General features: G+C 33.8%; 1 protein-coding gene across 10 annotated transcripts in view; it reads left to right on the top strand.

Annotated features, from left to right (window-relative positions):
* CCDC178 (coiled-coil domain containing 178) overlaps positions 1 to 25,176 on the top strand; it is a 468,894-nt gene that overhangs the window by 94,354 nt on the left and 349,364 nt on the right. For all 10 annotated transcript variants that reach the window (XM_042910989.1, XM_042910988.1, XM_042910990.1 and 7 more), the window contains exons 9-10: positions 4,616 to 4,758; positions 16,666 to 16,819. In XM_042910989.1, coding sequence (XP_042766923.1) covers positions 4,616 to 4,758; positions 16,666 to 16,819 — 297 coding nt within the window. The remainder of the gene's footprint in view (positions 1 to 4,615; positions 4,759 to 16,665; positions 16,820 to 25,176) is intronic.

The raw sequence follows: 25,176 nt of genomic DNA, 5'->3' as shown, positions 1-25,176 counted from the left end.
TTCATTCTTTAAATAGTATCAAACGTATAACTTTCTGCAAGTTGTTTTTTAATCTGATTTTTTTAAGATATCAAACTATTGTTGATACAGAGATATCTAGTTTATTCCTTTTACTTGCTGTCTTGGATTTGACACCTAAAGCAAAGCTAACAAAGGCAAAAACAAGCAAGTGGGGCTAAATCACCGTGAAAAGCTTTTGCACGGCAAGAGGAACCACCAGCAAAATGAAAAGACAGTCTGCTGAATGGGAGAAAATATTTGCAAATCACAAATCTGATAAGGGGTTAATATCTGAAATAAAGAACTTAGCAGAGACAACCTGAAAAAAATATTGGGCAGAAGACCTGAATAAATATTTTTCCAAAGAAGACATACAGATAGCCAACAAGTACATGAAAAGATTCTCAGCATCACTAATCATCAGGGAAATGCAGATCAAAACCACAGGAAGATATCATTTCATACTTGTCAGAATGGCTATTATCAGAAAGACACGAAATAATAAGTGTTGGTAAAGATGTGGAGAAAAGGGAACCCTTGTGTACTGTTGGTGGGAATGTAAATTTGTGCAACCGCTGTGGAAAACAGTATGGAAGTTTCTCAGAAAATTAAGAATGGAACTGTCATATAACTCAACCATGTCACTTCTGGATATTTGTTAGAAGAGAAAAACACTAACTTGAAAACATATGTGCACCCCCTGGTACATTGCTGCGTTATTTATAATAACCAAGATATTGAAACAATCTAAGTGTCTATCAGTGGATGGCTGGATAAAGAAGATGTGGTATATACATACAGTGGATTTTTACTCAGCCAGAAAAGAATGAGATCTTGCCATTTGCAACAACAGGGATGGACCTTGAGGACATTATGATGAGCGAAATAAGTCAGACAGAGAAAGACAAATATCATATAATCTCATTTATATGTGGAATCAAAAGAAACAAAATAAAATACAATTTCATAGTCATAGACAACAGATTGGTGGTTGCCACAGGCAGCAGGGGTTAGAAGATGAATGAAAAAGGAGTCAATAGATAAACTTCTAGTTATAACATACATAAATCAGAGGGATTTAATGTGTAGCAATGGTGACTATAGTTATAATATTGTACCGCATATTTATAAGTTGCTGAGAGTACATCTTAAAAGTTCTCATCACAAAAAACATCTAGCTATGTGTGGTGATGGATGTTAACTGGACTTACTGTGATGATCATCTCACAATATAGAGAAACATTGAATAATTATGTTTTATACTTGAAACTTATATGTTAATTGTATCTTATTTAAAAAATGAAAAACGTTTGTGCTTAAGGGGCACCATCAGTATCTGATAAAAGGTGAATATTCAAAATATGTGAAGACCTTTCATAACTCAACACCAGAAAAACAAGTAATACAATTGAAAGGTGGTCAGAAGACCTGAATAGACATTTTTCCAAAGAAGACAGCCTGATGGTCGATAGATGCATGAAAAGATGCTTCACATCTCTAATCATCAGGGGAGTGAAAAAACTGCAATAAGTTATCACCTTATAGTTGTCAGAATGGCTAGAATAAAAAAGACAAAAAGGAGCAAGTGTTGACAAGGATATGGAGAAAAAGGAACCCTCATGCCCTGTTGGTAGGAATATAAATTGGGACACCACTGTGGAAAACAATATGGAAGTTACTCAAAACATTAAAAATAGAAATACCGTATGATCCAGTAGCTCCACTACTGAGTATTTACCCCAAGAAAACAAAACCCTATAAAAAGATATATGCACCCCTGTGTTTATAGCAACATTATTTACATTAGCCAAGATATGGAAATAACCTCAGTGTCCATTGATAGGTCAATGGATAAAGAAGATGTGGTACATGTATATACAGTAGAATATCAGCCATAAAAATGATGAGATCTTGCCATTTGCACCAACATAGATGGACCTCTAGAGGATATTATGCTAAGTGAAATTAACCAGTCAGAGAAAGACAAATCCTGTATTATTTCACTTCTATGTGGAATCCGAGAAATACAACAAACAGAAAGCAGGAACAGACCTGTAAATACAGGGAACAAACTGATGGCTGCCAGAGGGGTGGGGGTAGAGGGATAGGCAAGTGGATGATGAAGAATGGGAGGTACAGGCTTCCATTTACAGAATAAATAAGTCGCTGAGATACAAGGTACAGCATAGGTTGTAGAGTCAATGATATTGTAAAAACATTGTATGGTGACAGCTACACTTGTGAGCATAGGATAACGTATAGACTTGTTGAATCACTATGTCATACACCTGAAAGTAATTTAACTTTGGGTGTCAACTATATATCAATTAAAAAAGCAAAAAAGGTAAAGGGTACTATCAAAAAAGTAAAAAAACAAAAACAATGAGAGAGAAGCAATTGTAAATTATACATTCAGAAAGGACATAGTATCTAAAATATATAAAGAACTTTTTAAATGCGACAAATCAGGGCATACAGCCCAATTAGAGTGGGCAAAGGACTTGAATAGATTATCTCCAAAAGACATACATACAAATGGGCAGCAAATGTATGAAACGATAGAGGCTCAACATCATTCGTCATTACGGAGATACAAACAAAAACCCCAATGTGATACCACTCACAACAAAATAACAAGTTTTGGTGTCTGTGTGGAGAAAATTGGAACTGTGGTACTTTGCTGGTGGGAAAGTAAAATGGTTGCAGATGCTGTGGAAGACTTTGGCATTTCTTCAAAAGGGTTAACGTAGAATTACTATATGCTCTAGCAGCAGTTCTGCTCTTGAGGATTATATACCACAAAGAATTGAAAACTGATATTTAAAGAACAAAGCCAAAAGTTTTTACATAAATATTCATAGCAGCACTGTTTATATTAGCCAAAAGGTGGAAATAGCCCAGTGTTCATCGTCGGATTAACGACCAAACAAAATGTGATATATCTATACCATAGGAAGAAATAAAAGGAAATGAAATACTGATACATGTCACAACATAAATCAACTTTGAAGGATTATGCTAAATAAAGAAGCCAAATACAAAAGATCACATGCTTTATGATTTTATTGGTATGGAAAATCCAGAATACGTAAGTCTGTAAGACAGAAAACAGATTGTGATTGCTAGGGGAGAGTATAATGTAGTGTTTTGTTTATAGTCATTTATCATATAAATTTGTTTTGTTTTATTCTGCTGTCTTGACTCAGTTTTTAAAAAAAAAACTTTTTTTTTTTTACATTTATTTATTTTTGAGACACAGAGAGAGACAGAGTACAAGTGGGGGAGGGGCAGAGGGGCAGAGAGAGAGAGAGGGAGACACAGAATCTGAAGCAGGCTCCAGGCTCTGAGCTGTCAGCACAGAGCCCAATGTGGGGCTGGAACTCACAGACCTTGAGATCATGACCTGAGCTGAGGTCGGACACCCAACTGACTGAGCCACCCAGGTGCCCCTGTCTTGACTCAGTTTTGAGGTCCTGGCTAGAGGCCTGCTGAAATAACCAATTGCTTAAATGATGCAAGACCTCTAGCCAATGTACTTGAGCCCTAGTGCATAGCTACTTGCAAATCAAGCTCACAGCCTCATTGTTGCCTTCAAATTCATCAAGCAGCTTGGCCCCATAACACCATAGAGCCACAAGAGTATTCTACACAATCGGCTGGAGTATCAATGGGGGAAGGATATGCCAGTGCCACATGGGCCCAATCCAGAGCTTGCCCTTGAGATGAATTTGTCTCGTTCTCGACAGGGAGCCCACCACCCCAGCAATGCCTACAGGTTACCTCTTCTAAAGGTACTGACAGGTTGGACATGGGATATTTGATATTAGGAATTCTGTTATGTTTCCTGACCTCTTGTTTGCTTAGCTCATCGTCCCTGCATACTCCTTGCTCTCTGCTAAGATACATATGCCCAGACTCCTGTTCCTAAAGGGGAGTCTTGTAGAGGTTACTACCATCTGTGCTATTCTAGAAATTAATGAACATTATTGCTTTTTCCAGGAGGCACTTGCTTCATTTCAGTCCACCACTTTACCCACTGGGGAAAGGATTGTTCACTCCCTAGTGCTTTCTCTTCCTCTCCCTCTAACTTTCCAGCAGTGACAAAAAAAAAAAAAGGGGGGGGGAGAACTGGAGAGAGAAGGGAGATTGTTTATATTTGATAATTAATAAAAACAATAACAATGGAATATTTTGGACCCTTTCATTAATAGTGGTTATTCCTGAGAGAATTACAGGTGATTTTATTTATTTTTCCATCTGTGTTTTCTGGTTTTTCTACAATGAAGTAATATTGTCTCAGTGATAAAAATAGCAAAAAGTAGCAATTCTCCTATAGGTGAAAAGATAATTCTTTTATTTTGCTCATGTTACCTGGGATATTGAAGTTATTTTCTTCAGTAACTTTTATACATTTCTAGCATTGATGTCTTTCAGGCTAATGCAAACCTGAAACTTTACTGTGCTCAATAGACTAAATATGGGAGGAAACTGATGTAAAGAACTTTAAAAAAAAATCAGAACAACTCTAAATTTAAGTCTTTTCTCTGATCTTACTCTTGCTTGATTCTTTTAATTACTAAGTGTATATATTAACAATAATATTTTTCATTTCTAGGTAATGGAATTATACAAACAAATTCAGGAAGAACTTGCAGAAGCTATAGAAAACTATAAGAATGCCAAATTGAAGGCTAAACAAATGAAACAAGACATGGAAAAAGATATTCATAATGATGAAGCAAGCCTAGAAGCCTACAAGTAAGAATTTTTCACAAATGCTGCTTACAGCATTTTGAACAAAAATATTGATTAAAATTTAATTTATATTCCTGTATAAAATATCAGATAAAGAGAAAGGAAAGAATCTAAATCACCCATATTTATCTTATCAGTATGTTTATATGTAAATTAAGACATGTTTTTTACATATGTAAATATATGTGTATGAATTCCTAAGCACTATTTTTCTGTCAATTTATTTTATTTTATATTAGGTTTTTTATTTTAATTACACTATTAATATATAGTATTATATTATTTTTAGGCATACAGTATAGTGATTCAACAATTCTGTACATTACTTGGTGCTCATTATGATAAGTATGTTTTTTAATCCCCCGTTTTACCTATCCCCCCCCATACACACACCCTATGTTAATCATTAGTTTGTTCTCTGTAGTTAAGAGTCTGTTTCCTGGTTTCTCTCTCTCTTTTTTCTTCCTTTACTCATTTGTTTCTTAAATTCCACATAAGAGTAAAATTATTGTATTTGTCTTTCTGACTTATTTTGCTTAGTATGATACTCTCTAGCTCCATCCATGTTGTTGCTAATGGCAAGACTTCATTCCCTTTTATGACTGAATAATATTCCACTGTATGTATATATATATATATATATATATATATATATATATATATATATATATACACACACACACACACACACACACACACACACACACACACACACTACATCTTTATCCATTCATCTATCAATGGATACTTGGGCTCCTTCCGTAATTTGTCTATGAATGATGTTGCAATAAACATAGGGGTGCATGTATCCCTTTGAATTAGTGCTTTTGTATTTTGGTAGTAAATACCCAGTAGTGCAATTACTGGACTGTAGAGTAGTTCTATTTTTAACTTTTTGAGGAACCTCCATACTATTGTCCATAGTGGCTATACCATTTTGCATTCCCACCAGCAGTGTAAGAGGGTTCCTTTCTCTCCACATCCTTGCCAACACCTGTTGTTTCTTGTGTTTTTTATTTTAGCCATTTTGATAGGTGTAAGGTGATATCTTATTTGTTGTTTTGATTTTCATTTCTCTGATGATGAATGATGTTGAGCATCTTTTCATGTGTCTGTTGGTCATCTTTATGTCTTCTTTGCAGAAATGTCTGTTCATGTCTTTTGTCCATTTTTAATTGGATTATTTGTTTTTTGGGTGTTGAGTTCTATCAGTTCATATATTTTGCAATTCTAACCCTTTATCATATGCCATTTGCAAATATCTTCTCCCATTCAGTTGATTGCCTTTTAGTTTTGTTGATTGTTTCCTTTACTGTGCGAAAGCTTTTTATTTTGATGTAATTCCAGTAGTTTATTTTTGTTTTTATTTACCATGCCTTGGGAGACCTATCTAGAAGAATTCTGGTATGGCCAATGTCAGAGAAATTACTGCCTATGCCATCTTCTAGGATTTTTATGGATTCAGGTCTCACACTTAGGTCTTTAAACCATTTGAGTTTCTTTTGTGTATGGTGTAAGGATGACTCAGTTTCATTCTTTTGCATGTAGCTGACCAGTTTTCCCAACACCATTTGTTAAAGAGACTTTTTGTATATTTATTCCTCCTTTGTTGAAAAGTAATGATCATATAATTGGCAGGTTGATTTGTGGGTTTTCTACTCTCTTCCATTGATTTATGTGTTTATTTTTGTACCAGTACCATACTGTTTTGATTACTACAGCTTTGTAATATAACTTGAAGTCTGGAACTGTGATACCTGTAGTGTTGCTTTTCCTTTTCAAGATTGCTTTGGCTTTTTTGGAGTCTTTGTGGCCCCATACAAGTTTTAGAATTTCTTGTTACAGTCCTGTGAAAACTGCTCTTAGTATTTTGATGGGAATTGCATTAAATGTATAGATTGTTTTGGGTGGTATAGACATTTTAACAATATTTGGTCTTCCAATCCATGAGTATGGTTTGTCCATTTCTTTGTTTCATCTTCAATTTCTTTTATCAGTGTTTTATACTTTTCAGAGTACAGGTCTTTCACCACTTTAGTTAAGTTTATTCTTAGTTATCTTATCATTGGTGCAGTTGTAAATGGGATTATTAATTTCTCTTTCTGCTGCTTCATTATTAGTATATAGAATTTCTGCCCATTGATGTTGTATGCTGTGACTTTACTGAATTCATTTATCAGAACTAGTGTTATTTTGGTGAAATTTCAGTGTTTTCTGTATATTGTATCATGTCATCTGCAAATAGTGAGAGTTTTACTTCTTTCTTAAAATTTTGGATGTCTTTTATTTCTTTTTGTTTTCTGATTGCTCTGACCTTTTGTTGTCTGATTGCTGTACTGTGCTGAATAAAAGTGGTGAGAGTGGACATCCTTGTCTTGTTCCTGACCATAGGAGAAGAGCTCTCAGTTTTTCCCCATTGGGTATGATGTTCACTGTGCATTTTTCATATAAGGCCTAATTATGTTGAGGTATGTTCCCTCTAAATTTACTTTGTTGAGGATTTTTATCATGAATGAATGTTGTACTTTGTCAAATGCTTTTTCTTCATCTCTTGAAATTGTTTTTACCCTTTCTCTTATTGATGTATCACGTTGATTGATTTTGAATATTAAACACCTTGCATTCCAAGAATAAATCCCACTTGATGTGGTGAATTATTTTTTTTACTGTATTGTTGGATTTGCTTTGCTAGTATTTTGTTGAGAATTTTCGCATCTGTGTTTATTGGAGATACTGGCTTGTAATTCATTTTCTCTCTCTCTCTCTCTCTCTCTCTCTCTCTCTCTCTTTGTGCTGTCTAATATTGGTATCAGGGTGATGCTGGCCTCATAGAATGGATTTGGAAGTTTTTCTTCATATTCTATTTTTTGGAATAGTTCAAGAAGATTAGGTATTAACTCTTCTTTTTATGTTTGGTAGAATTCACCTCTGAAGAAGTCTGGTCCTGGACTTTGTTTGTTGGGAGGTTTTTTAAATATATTTTTTAATGTTTATTTATTTATGAGAGAGAGACTGCACGTGTGTGAGTGGGAGAGGGGCAGAGGGAGTTTTTGGTTACTGATTCAGTTTCCTTGATGGTCATTGAGATGTTCAAATTTTTTTATTTCTTCCTGTTTTGGGTTTGGCAGGTAATATGTTTCTAGAAATGTATCCATTTCTTCTAGGATATATGTGATTTGTTGGCATATGATTTTTCATAATATTCTCTTAAAATTATTTGTATTTCTGTGGTGTTGGTTGTTACTTCTCCTCTTTAATTTATGATTTGTTTATTTGAGTCCTCTCTTCCTTTTTTCTTCGTTTTGATGAGCCTGGATGGAGATTTATCAATTTCGTTGATCATTTGAAAAGCCAACTCCTGGTTTCATTGATCTGTTCAAATGTTTTTGTTTGTTTGTTCATTTTTTTTCCTTTAGTTTCTGTATCATTTATTTTTGCTCTAGTCTTTCTTATTTCCTTCCTTCTCCTGGTTTTAAATATTGTTTGCGGCTCTTTTATAGATGCTTTATGTGTATAGTTAGATTGTCTATTTGATTTTTTCCTTGGTTCTTGAGTAGGCCTGCATTGCTGTATATTTCCTGGTTGAAACCACTTTTGCTGCATCCCAAAGATTTTGGATCCTTTTGTTTTCATTTTCATTTGTTTCCATGTAATTTATTTCTGTTTTGATTTCTCAGTCAACGCATTCATTGTTTAGTAACATGTTATTTAACCTCTGTGTATTTGTGGTCTTTCCAGATTTTTTCCTGTGGTTGGTTTCTAGTTTCCTAGTGTTGTGGTCAGAAAAGATGTATGGTATGACTTTGATCTTTTTTAATTTGTTGAGACTTGGTTTGTTGCCTAAAAGTGATCTGTTTTGGAGAGTATTTGTGTGCACTTGAAAAGAATGTGTATTCTGCTTTTGAGGATGGAATGTTCTGAATATATCTGTTAAATCCATCTATTCCAGTGTGTCATTCAAAGGTACTGTTTCCTTGTTGATTTTCTGTTTGAATGATCTGTCTGCCACCGTAAGAGGAGTGTTAAAGTCCCGTACTATTACTGTATTAATATATATTAGTTCAATTATGTTTTCTATTAACTGCTTTATGTGTTTGGGTACTCCCATGTTGGGTGCATAAATATTTACAATTGTTGTATCTTCTTGTTAGATTGTCCCCTTTATTATTATATAGTGCCCTTCTTTGTCTCTTGTTACAGTCTTGGTTTTAAAATCTATTTTGTCTAATACAAGTATTGCTACCCCAGCTTTCTTTTGACATCCATTTGCATGATAAATATTTCTTTATCACCTCATTTTCAATCTGCATGTGTCTTTAGGTCTGAAATGAGTCTCTTGTAAACAGCATATAGATGGGTCTTGGTTTTTAATCTACTCTGTTACCCTGTGTTGTTCTTTGGAGTGTTTAGTCCATTTACATTGAAAGTAATTATTGATAGATTGTACAAATTGCCATTTTGGTACTTGTTTTATGATTTCTATTGTAGATTTTCCCTGGTCCTTCTCTTGCTTCTTTCATACCTTGTTATCTTTCTTTGATGATATTCCTTTCTCTTTATTCTTCGCATATCTATTGGATTCCTTTCTCTTTATTCTTTGTGTATCTATTACTGGTTTTTGATTTGTGGTTACCATGAGGTTTGTATATAACATCTTATGCATATTGCAGTGTATATCAAATTTATGGTTGCTTAAGTTTGAACTCATTCTTAACTCCTCTCCCATCCATGTTTTAGTTGTGTGTATAGTGTCATATTTTATATTTTTATTTTGTGAATCCCTGGACTGTTTTTTATGGAAACACTTGTTTTTACTGATTTTGTGATTACTATTTTACATACTCTTACTTATGGTCTTTCCTTTCCACTCAGAGTCCTCTTTAGTAAGGCTGGTTTAGTGGTCATGACTCCTTTAGTTTTTGTTTGTCTGAGAAACTCTTTGTCTCTACTGCTATTTGGAATGATAGCCTTTCTGGATAGAGTATTCTTGGCTGCAGATGTTTCCCTTAATATATCATGCCACTCCCTTCTGACCTGCACAGTTTATGCTGAGAAGTTCACTATTAGCTCTATGGGGTTTCACTTGTATATAACTGTCTACTTTTCTCTTGCTGACTTTAAAATTCTGTCTTTATCACTATTTTTTTTTTTTTTTTGCCTTTTTAATTACTCTGTGTCTTAGTGTGGATCTCCTTGGGTTGATATTTTAGGGGGGCGTCTCTGTGCCTTCTGGATCTAGGTATCTGTTTCCTTCCCCAGACCAGAGAAGTTTTCAGCTTTTATTTCTTCAAATAAATCTTCTTCCCCCTTTTCTCTCTTTCTTCTTCTGGGATCTCCTTAATGCAAATGTTATTATATTTGATGGAGTCATTGAGTTCTCTAAGACTATTCTCAATTCGTATAATTCTTTTTTCTGTCACTTTCTCAGCTTGATTCCTTTCCATTACTCTGTCTTCTGGGTCATTAATTTGTTCCTATGCTTCCTCTAGCCTGCTATTTATTCTATCAAGTATACTTTTAATTTGTTATTGTGTTCTTCATCTTTGATTGGTTCTTTTTTATCTCTTCATTAAGGGTCTCACTGATGTTCTCCACTCTTTTCTTAAGTCCAGTGGGTATCTTTATGATCATTACTTTAAATTCTCTATTAGCCATATTACTCATATAGTTTCACTTAGGTTTCTTGCTGTGGTTTTGTCTTGTTCTTTCATTTGGGACATATTCCTCTGTCTCTACATTTTGTCTAACTCTCTGTGCTTGTTTCTGTATTAGGAAAGTAAGTGATATCTCCTGCTCTTGAAGGTAATGGCCTTATAAAGAAGAAGTCCTGAAGTGCAGTTCCCAGAACCTGGCACTTCAGGGAGTGTCTCCTATGTGTGTATCCTGTGGCGGTTTTTGTATTCTGACCACTTTTTCCTTCAGTCCAGGCATTTTCACAGGGTTTCTTTGCTTGTTATGGGCACTGTTTAGTTGGGTCTAGGCAGAGCTCATTTTAACAAAATGTGTGCTGGTCTGCTTGCAAAATGAGGCCTGCCAACCTTGCTGCCAGAACCTAGGCCCTGCAAAATGCTTTGGTAAGTGACCTGGTTTCCGTGGGGTTTGCACCTGTCTTCTGGGGGAAGAGCCCCACAGTGTAGGGACATGGCAGGTATGACTAGAAAGAACAGATCCACTAAAGATAGGGGGGGGTCAGGGCTTGGTATAGACAAGTTAGGGAAGGAATGTTGTTGCTGTGCTGTATCCTATAGGTGGCCATGTGTTTACGCTGCCAGGCAGGGGAGGGAAATGGCTCCTTTGTTTCTGGAGATGTTTTCCTGTAATCCCTGCCTCTGTGGTACCTGCTGTGATAGGAGTAATAATTCTCCCTCCTGTATGTACCAGACATTTTTCAAGCTGCTATTTCCATGCTGTATCTCAGGTAGTTGTCTTGCTGTTCTTTAAGGGCAGGGACTCAGATTCCTATCACCCTCCAAGCTCTCCCATAGCAGAGCCTGTTGATTTTTAAAATTTCAGACTTTAAATCCCAGCAGTTGTAAGAACTCACAAGATTCAGCCTCTTGCTTTTTTGTTTTTGTTGTTGTTGTTGTTTTTGTTTATTTATTTATTTTGAGAGAGAGAGAGAAAGGGAGAGAGAGAGAGCACTGAAGGGGCAGAGAGAGAGGGAGAGAGAGAGAACCCCACTCCACACTATTAGTGGAGCCTGATGCGGAGCTTGAACTCACGAAATGTGAGAACATGACCTGAGCCGAAACCAAGAGTCGGTCTCTTAGCTGACTGAGCCACCCAGGCGCCCCTGGCTCCTCTTGCTTTTAAAGCCAAATTTATGGGGATTTGTGTTCCCCTTGGGGGCTCCCCAGTGTGATAGTCTGTTTCTTGCCCTTTTCCACACCATTGGCTCCCTCGCCATCGTGGATGGCCATGGTCTGTTTTGCTCTAAATATGCATCACTTCCCTTCCTACCTTCTTGGATGTGACCTTTTCTCTACTTTTTGTTGTGGAGTTTATTCTGCCAGTTTTCAGGTCTTTTCTGGGTTATTTACACTGATAGGAATGTTATCTAGTTGTATCCACGGGAGGAGGCAAGCTTGGTGTTCTCCTACTCTGTCATTTTCCCAGCCTTTCTCTGTGTCATTTTAAAGCTCTTCATACATATTATCAAATTGTCTATACATATGGTATAACAAATGTATATAACTGGTACCTCTGTGCATAAATGACTATTTAAAACAAAATCTCCAGGGGTGCCTGTGTGGCTCAGTCACTTGAGCATCCTACCTCAGCTTAGGTCATGATCTCATGGTTTGTGAGATCAAGCTCCATGTCAGGCTCTGTGCTGACAGCTCAGAACCTGGAGCCTGCTTCGGATTCTGTGTCTGCCTCTCTCTCCCCGCTCCCCCATGCACCCTCTGTCTATCTTTCTCTCAAAATTAAACATTAAAAAAAATGTTTTTTAAACAAAATCTCCAGCATAGGATCTCCAGGATAGTATTAAAAACAACTTATGTAGCCTTGCATTAATTATAAATAACATCCAAGTATTTCAACTTGCACTTATTTGATTTCTAATAAAATGGAATATTTTGAATTATATGTTGACTATATTTTGCATTTTAGTAATTGGAATGTTTTTTTTTTATGTTTCTGATATATTTGTGTTGTATGATATTCTTCTAATTCCTCTTGTTGGCTGTAAATTCTTTATGGTTTAGTGTGACATAATACAATTTTTATTTGTTCAGAGTGGTTAATGATTTAGAAAGGAAAATTCATATTCATTATGGAGATGGAATCAATTAAATATAATCAAAATGAAAAACAAAATTTTAAACAGTTATATTGTCATAGACTCTGGGTCTGGAGTTTTGTCTTGTCCAGCAAAAGAGCAGAACACAGGATTAAAATGCGAGAGAGGCTAATGTCCCAGAGGAGACAGGAGGACTGAGTAAGGGTCCTTGCTCTGCTTTTATTAGGATCAGAAGGCTTACTAGCTTGATTGAAGTGTCTCTTGATAGAGACAATGAAACTGTGAACGATAACTCACAGGCATGGGGGAAAAGGGGTTTTGAAGACTGGCGGTGTTAGGGGGTTGGGTCAATACAAACAGAATTCTGGCACTGAGCTGAAAGTTGTTTACAGCAGACATGAGGCCCCACCTCTGTTTACCTAAACTTGTCTAGGGGTAAGGAAGACTAAGCACATTACCTGAGGGTCAACAAGGCACCTTTCTCTTGCTAATTAGTTCCCCTCTAGGCAACTTTACTGTGCTGTGGTCTCAAGTCCTGTTTTCCTGTATACCTGGTTTGGTCCTTCCTTCCTGTGTAAACAGTTTTCTGCTCTTGTACTAAGTTGGGGGGCATTTCCACCCTGAATACCTAATCTTGTTTACCTCATCTTGGATGTTTCATCCTGAGATTTCCTATTCCTATACCTTGTCCCGTACTGGAGGCCTTTGCCCCGTTTACCTAGTCTTATTTACCTAATTTGTATGTTTTCATCCCATGGCTTTCTAACTCTTTATGCCTTGTTAACCCATCAGTGCAAATTCAGGTAATTCCTAAGCTTATTCCCCACATTATATGATCTAGATAACATCCATTTATTAAGATGTTTATATTTCTTCACATTCAATGTCTATTTCAACATGTGCTTAAATATTGTCTATTTTTACTAAACAAATAACTTTTGTGGTTCATCTGGTTTGTTATATCTTTGTTTTCATTCAGTTACATTTCTGATTTTCATGTTGATTTCTTCTGAAATCCATAGGTTATTAAAAACATGTATATTAAAATTTTTCATGATGTATTTCTAATTTATAAGTATTTTTTATTATCGCTTTTCAGCAGAATTGTGTTTTAGCCAGGTAAAATAGTTTCAACCTATTGAAAATTATTGAGTCTTCATTTCTGGCTCAGTGACTTGGGTTGTTATTTACTTATTTATTTATTTATTTGGTAGATATTCCTTATGTGCTTTACTTATTGAATGTACTGTCCATTACTGTTTCATTAGGTTAAGTTTACTACTTTTTCTTTTATTGAGAAAAGTGTGGTAAAATCACCTACTATGATGGTGTATCTCCACACATTTCTATGTTTTTTAATACCATCAGTTTTTTTCTTTGTATAGCTTGAGGCTCTCTCAGGTTTCATACAAGTTCAAAGCTATTGTATCTTTCTGGGAGATGATGAACCTTATTCATCATTGTGAATTGATTCCTGGAATACTTTTTGCCTTAAACTCAAGTAAGATATCAACATAGCCTGATCAATTTTGTTTTTTGATATTTATCTAGAAGATATTTTCATTTTTAAATTTCAATATTTTTGAGTCTTTATACTTTATGCACATCTCTTGTAAACATTATCTAGATAGATGTTCTTGTCAGTTGCAAACATTTTTAATGGTGGACCATTAAATGTATTCACAAATCACTAATACAGTTGGACTTAAAACACTGTGTATTTGCCCCATATGTTTTTTTCTTATTCTTTTTTTGCTTTCTTTCACATTATTTTTTTTTTTTTTCTTTTTTTAGTTTGGTGATTACAATTTTATTCCTGTGTTTTTGTTTTTTTGTTTTTTGTTTTTTTTTTGTAGGAAATCCTATTAATTACCACATGCACACTTAGATTATCAGACTCCAAAGACATTGTTAACATTCTAGATAAGAAAAGGAGTTAGGGAAATTTTTACTGTGGTTAATCACATTGCCACTGAATTAAATATTTGTAGCTGTTACTATGGGATATTTCATTTTTATAATCCATGAGAATATTTTTATTGTTTTAAACAATCAAGGTTTTTGGATTTACCCTCATAATAACTTATTTCTTTGTTCTTCTTTCCTTCATAGACTTTTTCATCATAGACTCTATCAGGAAGTACTTTACAGTTGGAGTAGATCCTTGGTTATACTCTTAAGTGAGATTCTGCTGATTCCAAATTTTCTGAGATTTTATTTGAAGGATATTTTCTATTTTCATAGATTTCTTGATTATTTATTGACTCTTAATGTATTAAATATATCATTCTATAAACTAATTTTAATTTTTGTTGTTAAAAAGCATATTGGCCTTTTGACTGAATGCTTTGAAACCATTCCATATTTTTTCCATTGCCTGTTTTTAAGATCATGTCTTGATTTTCAAAGTTTGTCAGTTTGATTTCATTAAGATACATTTGGTGTGGATCAATGTTTATTCTGTTGGGATTTGTTAGTCTTCTAGTCTTACTGAACATGTGTATTATAATTATCATTTCCTCTGGGCATTTTCAGTCATGATCTCTTCAAACAATGCTTTGGTCTCATTTTTTGTTTCTTTTAGGACTCAAACGCATGTTAGTTTTTCTTACTGTATCTTCCATGCCTCTTGATCATTTTTTCACATTTTCTACATTTTCAAACCTTCTAAAGAGTTTCTTCTATATATTATAGAAGAATATATATAATAGAAGAATATTATAGAAGAATATTATAGAAGAATATATATAATATTATAATATTATATATTATCCATATATTTCTCTTATATTCTGGTTCTAATGTGAAAGCCATAAATATCACCTCACCAGCCTCCCAACTATGAAAAATGTAAATTGCCAAAGAGCTCTATGGTTGATTAGCAGCTTCCGACATGACTTTCAGGGACATCTTCCGTTTGATATTTTCTTCTAAAATCACCTCCTCTTGCATGTGGGGTAGATCCAGTGAGTGCCTTCTAATAAAAGAGTAAAGCAAAAGTCATGGAATATCATTTATGATTAGGTTGTAAAAACTGTGACTTTTGTCCTGCTAGGACTATTTCGTCCTCAATTGTTTATTTTCTCTGATGAATTTAGCTGCCATGTTTTGAGGTGCTCTATAGAGAAGCCTACATAGCAAGGAAACAGTCTAGGCCTCAGTCCAATGACCCTTGAGAGTCAACCTGCTAACAACCAGGAGTGTGATAACAAGGAGTCTTTTACTTATTTTGTTCTACTTGATCTATCATTTTCTGACAGAAATATTTTAAAATCTTATGCTAGTCAGTTTATTTTTATAATGCTGTCAGTGCTTTCTTTATGTATTTCTAGGATGTATTAAGTGCATATGAGTTTTTAGCTTTTCTATCTTCATAGTGGATTTGCATATATATGTATTTCTGCATATATGCATGCTTTATTTAATTTAATATTTCACTTTTTAAAATATATTTTTACTTGATACTGATATTCTGAAAGATTCCTCCTTAGAATTTCATTGGCAGATCTCATTTTATTTAGGTATTTAGAATATTTCTGTCATGTTTTAGTTTAGGTTGATTCTTCCTGGTCACCTATAACTGATTTCTGTGCTTTTATGTAAATCTGATCGTTATTTTCTTAATACATGTTGCAAACCCCTTTATTTATTTGTTGGTTTGTTTGTTTACTTTTGTGAGGTTTGGCTAGCTTTCTGCTGATGTAGAAAAGTCTTAGCTGAGATAGCTGGGGAACAGATAAAACAGTAAACTGGGTCTTTAATGATGTGTGGTCTTTTCACTTCTACATCTTCTCATCATTTTTTTCCCTCTTTTTTTTTTTTTCTAACCTTCCCATAGCTTTGCTACCCAGCTTCTGAATCAAAAGTTCTTAGGTCTATCATCTGAAATCAAATCGAAAGATGATTATTTTAAATAATTTAGAAATTGCTTTTCTCTAAGGTTTTTACATTGGAAACATAAATACACCTGGTGAATTTTTCTCACCACTTTTCTCACTTCTTGATCCTAAGTGTCACTTTTCAGAAGTTGCTTTGGGATGGGAGTCATTTTAGGAATAGGTAAATTCCATTGACTTACATTGTTAAGTCAAAAACTAGTTTACATACAATTTTAAACATGATTTTCCTTTTATTGTAGGTAAAATCATCTGTGTTTTTTCTCCTAGGAGAGAGATAGATAAACTGAATTCTCTACATAGGCACTACGATACAGAAATAGAAAATGTTAATGTTAGTATCGAGGAGAATGAAGAGGTAGTGACTGAAGTATTGAGGGAAACAAAGACATCAAGAAATGAATTATCTGCTTTATCAAAAATGGTGAGTTTTCATTTTTGAAAATAAAAATATACTGATTTTAGTTTTGAGCTATAGTTGTTGAAACTTATGGTGAGTAATTAAATAGCAGTTAGCCATCTTTTTGTTTATATTCATTTTCTTTTTTTTTGTTTTAATTTTAATATTTATTTTTGAGAGAAAGAGACACAGAGTACAAGTGGGGAAGGGGCAGAGAGAGAGAGAAAGAGGGAGACACAGAATCTGAAGCAAGCTCCAGGCTGTGAGCCGTCAGCACAGAGCCTGACATAGGGCTTAACTCATGAACTGTGAGATCATGACCTGAGCCAAGTCGGACGCTTAACCAACCGACTGAGCCACCCAGGCACCCCTATATTTATTTTCTATTAGTACATAAAAAATTACCAGAATTTTAGCAGCTTGAAACAACACCCATTTATTATCTTAGAGTTTCTCTGGATCAAGTCTCAGCTGGTTCCTGTGCTTGAGGTCTTCTAACAGTGGAATCGAGGTTATCAGCAGCCCTATGTTTCTTTTTGGAGACCCTAGAATGAATCTGCTGTCAGGGTCTTTTCAGTTTTGGCAAGACTCTGTTTGTGCTTTTAGAACTGAGGTCACTGTTTCTTTGGTGGCTGTCAGACTGGGATTATTCTCAGCATTTATTTATATATTTATTTATTTGTTTATTTTTGTGTATTTATTTAGTTAGTTAACATACAGTGCAGCATTGATTTCAGGTGATTTATCACTTACAGCACCCAGTGCTCATCACAAATCAGGCTGCCTGCATCCCAGGCTGGTGCTTCCCTTCATCTTTTTTTTAATGTTTATTTATTTATTTTGAAAGAGAGAGAGGCACATGCACATGCCAGAGTGGGGGAGGGGCAGACAGGAAGAGAGAGAGAATCCCAAGCAGCTTCCGCAATTCAGCACAGAGCCCAACACAGGGCTTGATCTCACGAATTGTGGGATTATGACCTGAGCTGAAATCAAGAATTATACTCTCAACCGACTGAGCCACACAGGCATCCTGTTCCCTTCATCTTTAAATCAGGAATGGGGGATTGAGTCCTCTCAGACATAGTGTTACTCTGACTCTCCCTTATGACTCGTTTGCCTGCCTTCCTGTTCTTCTACATCTCATTCACTATAGTAAAAGAAAATAGTAGTAAAGGGAAATGATGAAATGTAAAACATATAATAGTATAGTACAAGGCAATAATATACACATTCTGTACCAGTTGGCATTCCTACTTAGTGTTAAAACTACATGTTTTTTTTTTAATTGCCTGTTTCTATTATATTTCTATTATAATATTATAGTGTATTTCTTTCTATATACTCTTTAATTGTGTCTCATTAAACTTTTTAAATTAATCCATAATTAAGAGTGAGACTAGGCATGTTTTAATGGCTTTTTGGAGATCATTTGTATTTCCTTTTTTGTGTTAAAAGCTGCTTATGATTTTTCCTCATCTGTTGAGTGATTATATTTTGACTGATTTATAAGAATTTGTTGTATATTATTGATACTACATATTTTAAAGTTATATATATTAAAAATATTTTTATCCAGTCTTTCCTTTCTTTATGGTATCTTCTGATGAACAGAAACTTCAATTTTAATGTAGTGAAAGTTATAAATATTTTCCTATGACCTTTGTGCTTTTCTGAATTTAAGATTTTTTTCTAATTTGAAATAAAAATATTCTCGGGTATTTTATTCTAAGTGTTTTGAAATTTTGCTTTTCACCTTTATGTGATGCTTTCAGATTAAATTATGTTTAAAATCTTCAAAACTGATATTATTTCTCCTGTCTCTGATTTATAAGTTTGGAAGTAATAAACTATCTAGAATTTTAGGAATGCACATTTCACTTACCACATCTGAAGCATAATCAATATGAAATTCATATATGGGTATGGTATGAAACTGAGTTTCCAATTACATTTTCTTTCTTAAAGAGAAGTCAGGTTGTTGTAATATAATTTATTATATTTGTGTGTTACTATTCAGAAAGTGCCATCTCTGTCATATGAGAGGCTTCCATATTTGTGTGGATCTGTTTTTCCATTCTCTTTTTAATTTGTTTGGTACTTAACCATCTTTACCTCAATACCTCATGTCTACATACTAAACTTCTATAATGGGTTTTGATTATTATGGTGAATCAGTCTTAGGTTTATGAGTTTTAGGCTGTTTTGACCTTTGCACCATAATATAAATTTCAGTGTTATCTTACTCATTTTCTTCAGAAGTTTTATTGGAATTATGATTGGAATCCTATTCGTTTATAGATTATATAATGGAAAAATGAAATTTTTATGATGGGGATACCTAAACATAAACATGATCTATCTGTCCATTTATTTGGGTAGTTTTTCTAAATTGAAACTTAACCAGTTTCCTTGGAACTTTGTAGAAGGCAAACTCTGAAAATCAGCCTGAGATTAGTCTTGGACAAATTAACCCTTACATCACCACTGAATTTTAAAATTATTTTTTAAAAATTCAGTTTTAGGGGCATCTGGGTGGCTCAGTCAGTTAAGCGTCTGACTCTGGCTCAGATTATGATCTCACGGTTTGTGAGTTCAATCCCTGCATTGGGGCTCTGTGTTGACAGCTCAGAGCCTGGAGCCTGCTTCAGATTCTGTCTCCATCTCTCTGTCATTCCCCCTACCCCATACTCTTGCTCTCTCTCAAATATAAATAAACATTAAAAAAAATAAATATTTAATGTAATTATGATTTGTTTCTAAATTCTATAGTCTGTATGTTAGGTAGTACTTAAAATTTGTGGAGGCTTAATTTTTGTCCTACTACATGAGTTATTTGCATAGGTATTTTTTGGGGGGAAAACCTTGTCTCTGATTGTGGGATACAGTTCTAAATAGGTTCATTTTGTAAACTGATAATTCTGTTATTCAAATCTTTTATATTTCTGATTTTCAAAAAAATTTTTATGTTTATTTATTATTGAGAGACAGAGACAGAGTGTGAGTGGGGAAGGGGCAGAGAGAGGAGACACAGAATCTGAAGCAGGCTCCAAGCTTTGAGTGGTCAGCACAGAGCCCGACGCGGGGCTCAAACTCACAGACTGTGAGATCATGACCTGAGACGAAGTCAGACGCTTAACTGACTGAGCTACCCAGGTGCCCCATTTCTGATTTATTTTCTGACTGAAAATATTTATTTACTGAAAGCTATATTAAAATATTTCAGTATAGTAATAGATTTCTTATTTTTCTGTTTTTCTGTCATTTTTGTTTTCTATAATTTGTAGCCAGGTGGTTAGATGACACTAAATCTAGAATGTTTAGAATTGAGTTTTGCTTTTGATATATTTTATATTTACATTTTAACCTATAAATTGTTAGAATTTTTGAAACACATACTTCACTTACTGATTATGATGCGTAATGAACATCTTTAATTAACTTCTTCCTGAGCAGTTTGAGGAGCTTATGACATTTCTTGATTTATAGTTTATTTTCAAGCATGTTATGTCTGTCTTACTTAATAATCCCTGTATTAAGATAGTTTTATTAATTTGCACAATAAATGTTTTATTTTATTTTTTTCCCAGGTTAACATTTCACACACAGCTCTCATTTATCAGACATTCCTAATTGCATTATTTTTTCTTGTTACTAAAGTGTATGTTTTACTAGCTTTTTTAGTGAGCTAGATTTGATATTTTCAAAATTTTGTTTCCCTGAAGATGTCTTTATTTTGTTCTCATTCATGCAGTGTAGGGGATGTGCGCCTGAATTAGTATGGGAACAATTTACACCACTACATAGGCAATATAGAAGAATCCAGAAATAGGCAAAAACACTGGGCCAAAGTGCCAGAAGGGATAACATGGGATCAGTGAATTGGAAGAAACTGATCCTAGACAGATGGTAAAACAAGTATGTCTTCAGTTTGCCCTTGTTTGTCTCTGGAGCTTCTCTCTAGCTACCCTTTCCCTCTAACTCTGTTCTCTAGCTCCCTGGAAAAACTCAGGAGGACAGAATATGCCAGGTGCTTTCTTTCTTCTATCTTCTCATAAATACAGTTCCTTCTGATTATAAAGTCAGCATTCAACTCACTCAGTCTCTCAGTCCTACCATTGCCTGGCTGAGTCCTCTCGTTTTATACTTCAGCTTGGGAGGGGGAAAATCCTTGGCCAAACGGTCTCTTCACTTTCTTCTATCTGCTTTGAATTCTAATTGCACTCACTCTATATTTACCTCCATACCAGTACTTACAACACTATTGAAGTCAGTGATTACCTGTCTACTTCTTTGTAGACTATAAGGTTTTTAAGGATAGGAGACACGTTGTGATTTCTGTTTTCTCTGTGTAACATGTACAGTGTCTCTCCAATATTAGGTACTCAAAAAATGCTATATATTAGGCATTCAAGAAAAGGCATTTCATGATTTTTGAATGAGTAAGTTAACCAGTGAATAAATGAAAGAGAAGAAAGAGGGAAGGAAAGAGGGAAAAGGAGGGAGGATCAGAGGAAGGAAGAAGGGAAGGAAGGAATGAAGGAAGAATAAATGGGGAGAAAGAAACAAACACTTCACCTTGTGAGCCTAGAAAGAACTTCTTGAGGTATGGAGTGTATAGTGTATACATTCAAATAATCCACGGAGCTTTAAAATAATGCATGTAAGCATGTAACTTTCTTACATATAATTTCTTTCCAGGGACTACTATAAGCATCAGAGAAGTATAGCACAACCAATAAAAAATTTTAAAACATTAAATAGTATTGTCAAGTAGCTATGACCTCAGTTTTCTAATCATGCTAAAATTCATCATCTTTAAGAATATCACTGTTAATAAAATATTTTCAAAATGGAAAATTCATTCACTAAGCCTACAAACAATCAGTTTTTTTACTTCTTTGATCATCTTTAAAATGGCAAGTGTGGCCCTTCATAGCTAAATGTTATTCTTGATAAGATATTATGAACGTATTTTATAAAGTTAGTAATATATTTCAATTATAGAAATCATTTGGGGATTATCATACTTTCTGGGGAAGATGAGAACATGATGAAGTTTAGATATATTAATTTTTTCCTACATTTTGCTCATTATAAAAACCTTTAAGCTAGGTTTTCAATGAGCGCATGTTAAACACTCAATTAAAAGCAATGATGTGCATCACTTCCATGCATTATTTTTTGGTATGCAATTGAAACTTCTAGTTCAAGAGAAAAGTAAAAGATTTGTGCTGCCTAATTGCACATACAACCTAACTGATTTTTTAAAATTTCAAGGCATATCATGCTTCCAATTTAGTCTCTACCTCATTATCATACACTTTTCTCTAATTTGTGTTGTCACTGTATCTATGAAAACACATTTTCCCTTCTCATTTCTATGAAAAAGGGCTTTTGTAAGCCAGAAAACATCTTGAAATTGGTTAAGTACTTTGAAAAATATTGTCAAGATTGAATTCTTTTTAGATGTAAAAGTACAGATTTTCTGTAAATTCTTTTCTCATGTTTTCTTTGAAGTCTATTTCTCCCATAATTCAGATTTTTTTGGAACACAATTTCATTATCTGCAACTCTTAGTGTTTTGTGTTATTAAAGAAACAGCCATATACATTTCATTTTATCCAGTCATTTCATTAGATAATAAAAAAATGACTTTTACAGATTTAGAGATCCTCTGTGATTTTCTGTTTTACCGAACACAGGTACACAAATGTTTTTTATAAATTAGTTTGCAGATAAAGGTTGTAAATAAGTGAATTTCTTTTGTATATACACTTACGTTTTCATTTTTGGATGTTGCTTTTGTTAGTAGAAATTTATTACTTATTACTACCTTATTGGTCTATATACTGTATAGTATAAATACAAATACCAGAAAACATCCAGCAAATTATGCGTTCTGTTTCATATTTTTACCTTAAAATCTTTTGAATTAAGCAATTTATTTCTTAAAAATAGATAAGCCAATAATTATTACTATCGGTTTACAAATGGGAAACCAGTCTAAAGAGGCAGAGTAAAGTTTCTCATGCACACAAAGCTGTTAAGTAGTAGGGCCAAACTCCAATGTGATTTTTTGACATTGTTTCATTATAGAATATTCAATATAATAATATGTATAACATGTGACAATATATGTAAAAGTATATATTGCTAATTTTCATAAGACTCAAATCTCTTATTATGTATATATTTTATTGTGTGGCATATTTATACAATATTTTAAATACCTATGAAATTGACTATTTCATTTTTCATTTTAAAGAAGTACTTAATGTTATGTAAGTATTGATTTCAGTATATGCTCATTATCATGTTAAAGATTTAAAAAACGTACTCAGGTTATTAAAATTATTTCCAGGAATAGATATTGCTTTGTGAGCAATCTGTGAATATTTTAAAGAGTTTCTCAGTTGACCTATTGAAATGATGTATTATATTAATATTAAACCTTTTTTAAATTCTTGAGATGACTCTGCTTGGTTATGGTTTATTGTTCCTTTAATTTACTGCTGAGTTTGATTTGCAAGTATTTTATTTAAGATTTTGCATCCATATTCATAAGTTAGTCTGTATTCCAGTGTTCTTAATTTGTGCCATATTTGATAGATTTTCTTATCAGGATTATGCTAGCTTTAAAAAATGAATTGTGAAGCTTTCTTCCTTTCTTACTATCTAAAGAATTAATATAGATTTAAATAACTTTTTCTTGTAAGTTTGATAAAGCACAATAGTGAAACTATAACTGATGTTTTTACATTTTTTAATTGTTCAAATTGTTCTTTTATTTGTCATGGACAGTTGCTTTATATCATCACATGATTGGTCTTATCAGGCTATATATGTCTTCTTTAGGTTAGTTTATAATTTTTAATGGCCCTAGAAATAATCCAAGTGGATGAAGATTTTGAAATTATTATCATAATATGATATAGAATGCTCTCTTGTACTTTTGTTTATCTCTTATTTCTAATTCATTGTACATGTCCATTGTACATGGACAATTCATTTCTAATATCTCTTATTTCTAATTCATCTCTTATTTCTAATTCTAATATCTCTTATTTCTAATATCTCTTATTTCTAATTCATTGTACATGTCCATTGTACATGGACTTTAAAAAATAGGGGGTGGGCCTTGGACTGAATAATTCTACACTTCCAACTTCTGAAATGTTAATGTGTGCTTTTATAGTTACGATTTATTTTCTTCTTATTTCTTTAGGCTTATTTGTCCCTTTTTACTTATTACATCCTTGTTTTGAATGCTTAATGTTTTGTTTTTAAATCTTTCTCCAAGAGCTACAGTTGCATCTTGTTACACTTTAAAGCAAACCTTCTTGAAAGGATTTTCTGTATTCACTGTCTCCGATTTCTCTCCTTGCATTCCCACTTAAGATAATTTCCAGTCAGGCTTTCACCACCACACTACACTGAAATTGCTAGTGAGGTATCCTGTTTTTTTTCTTACAACCTTCATGAAATCTGGTAGGATTCATTATACAAACTATTATCTAAAATTATTTTAAGGCCCTTTTTGAATGGCACAAATACTTAATGTGCATACCTCAAAGTTTAGAATATACTTTAGAATATGTGAGTTTAGAATACTGTGAGTAGAAGAAAATATTGATCTATGACTTCACCATCCAGATGAGGTCACTGTTCATATTTTGTGCATAAACAGGCTTTGTGCTATTTTTAAAAACTACATTATCATATGCATATAATAATTGGTAACATGTTTCTCCTTATATAGAAACGTATTCAAATCATCTTTTATTTTACAATGTAACTTTAATGATTGAGAGTTTCTTAGACTTTTATTATTGGGTGCTTACGATGTTTTCAATTAAAAAAATATTTTTTTTACATTTATTTATTTTTGAGAGACAGCACAAATGGGGTAGGGGCAGAGAGAGAATGAAACACAGAATCCGAAGCAGGCTCCAGGCTCTGAGCTGTCAGAACAGAGCCCGAAGTGGTGCTCAAACTCACAAACTGTGAGATCATGACCTAAGTCAAAGTCGGATGCTTAACTGACTGAGCCAGGCGCCCCAGGATGTTTTTAGTTTTTAAGTATTATAATCAAAGCTATGATAAGTATCTCTAAAACTTAAATATTAACATAACTACTCATTTTAACAAAATAATATTGTGATGGAAAAATAACAAAAGTTGAATAATGGTATAAGAAGTTAAAGCAAGATTCATATGCCTTCTTTTCTCAGAGGGCTTGAATGGTTTGCCTACCTTTTTACATTTTCCAAAATTAGCTCACTTTTTAAACAATATTTCCATTAGTTGAATTTCTTGGCTTTCATATCATTCATTAATCCTGTAGTTATTGTTACTGTCCACAGGAACTTGTATGGCAGCTA

The sequence above is a fragment of the Panthera leo genome, chromosome D3 (genome assembly GCF_018350215.1).
Source record: "Panthera leo isolate Ple1 chromosome D3, P.leo_Ple1_pat1.1, whole genome shotgun sequence".
In the NCBI taxonomy this organism is placed as follows: domain Eukaryota; kingdom Metazoa; phylum Chordata; class Mammalia; order Carnivora; family Felidae; genus Panthera; species Panthera leo.
The sequence above is the reverse complement of the archived record's forward strand: the minus strand, read 5'-3'. Positions and strand labels throughout refer to the sequence as shown.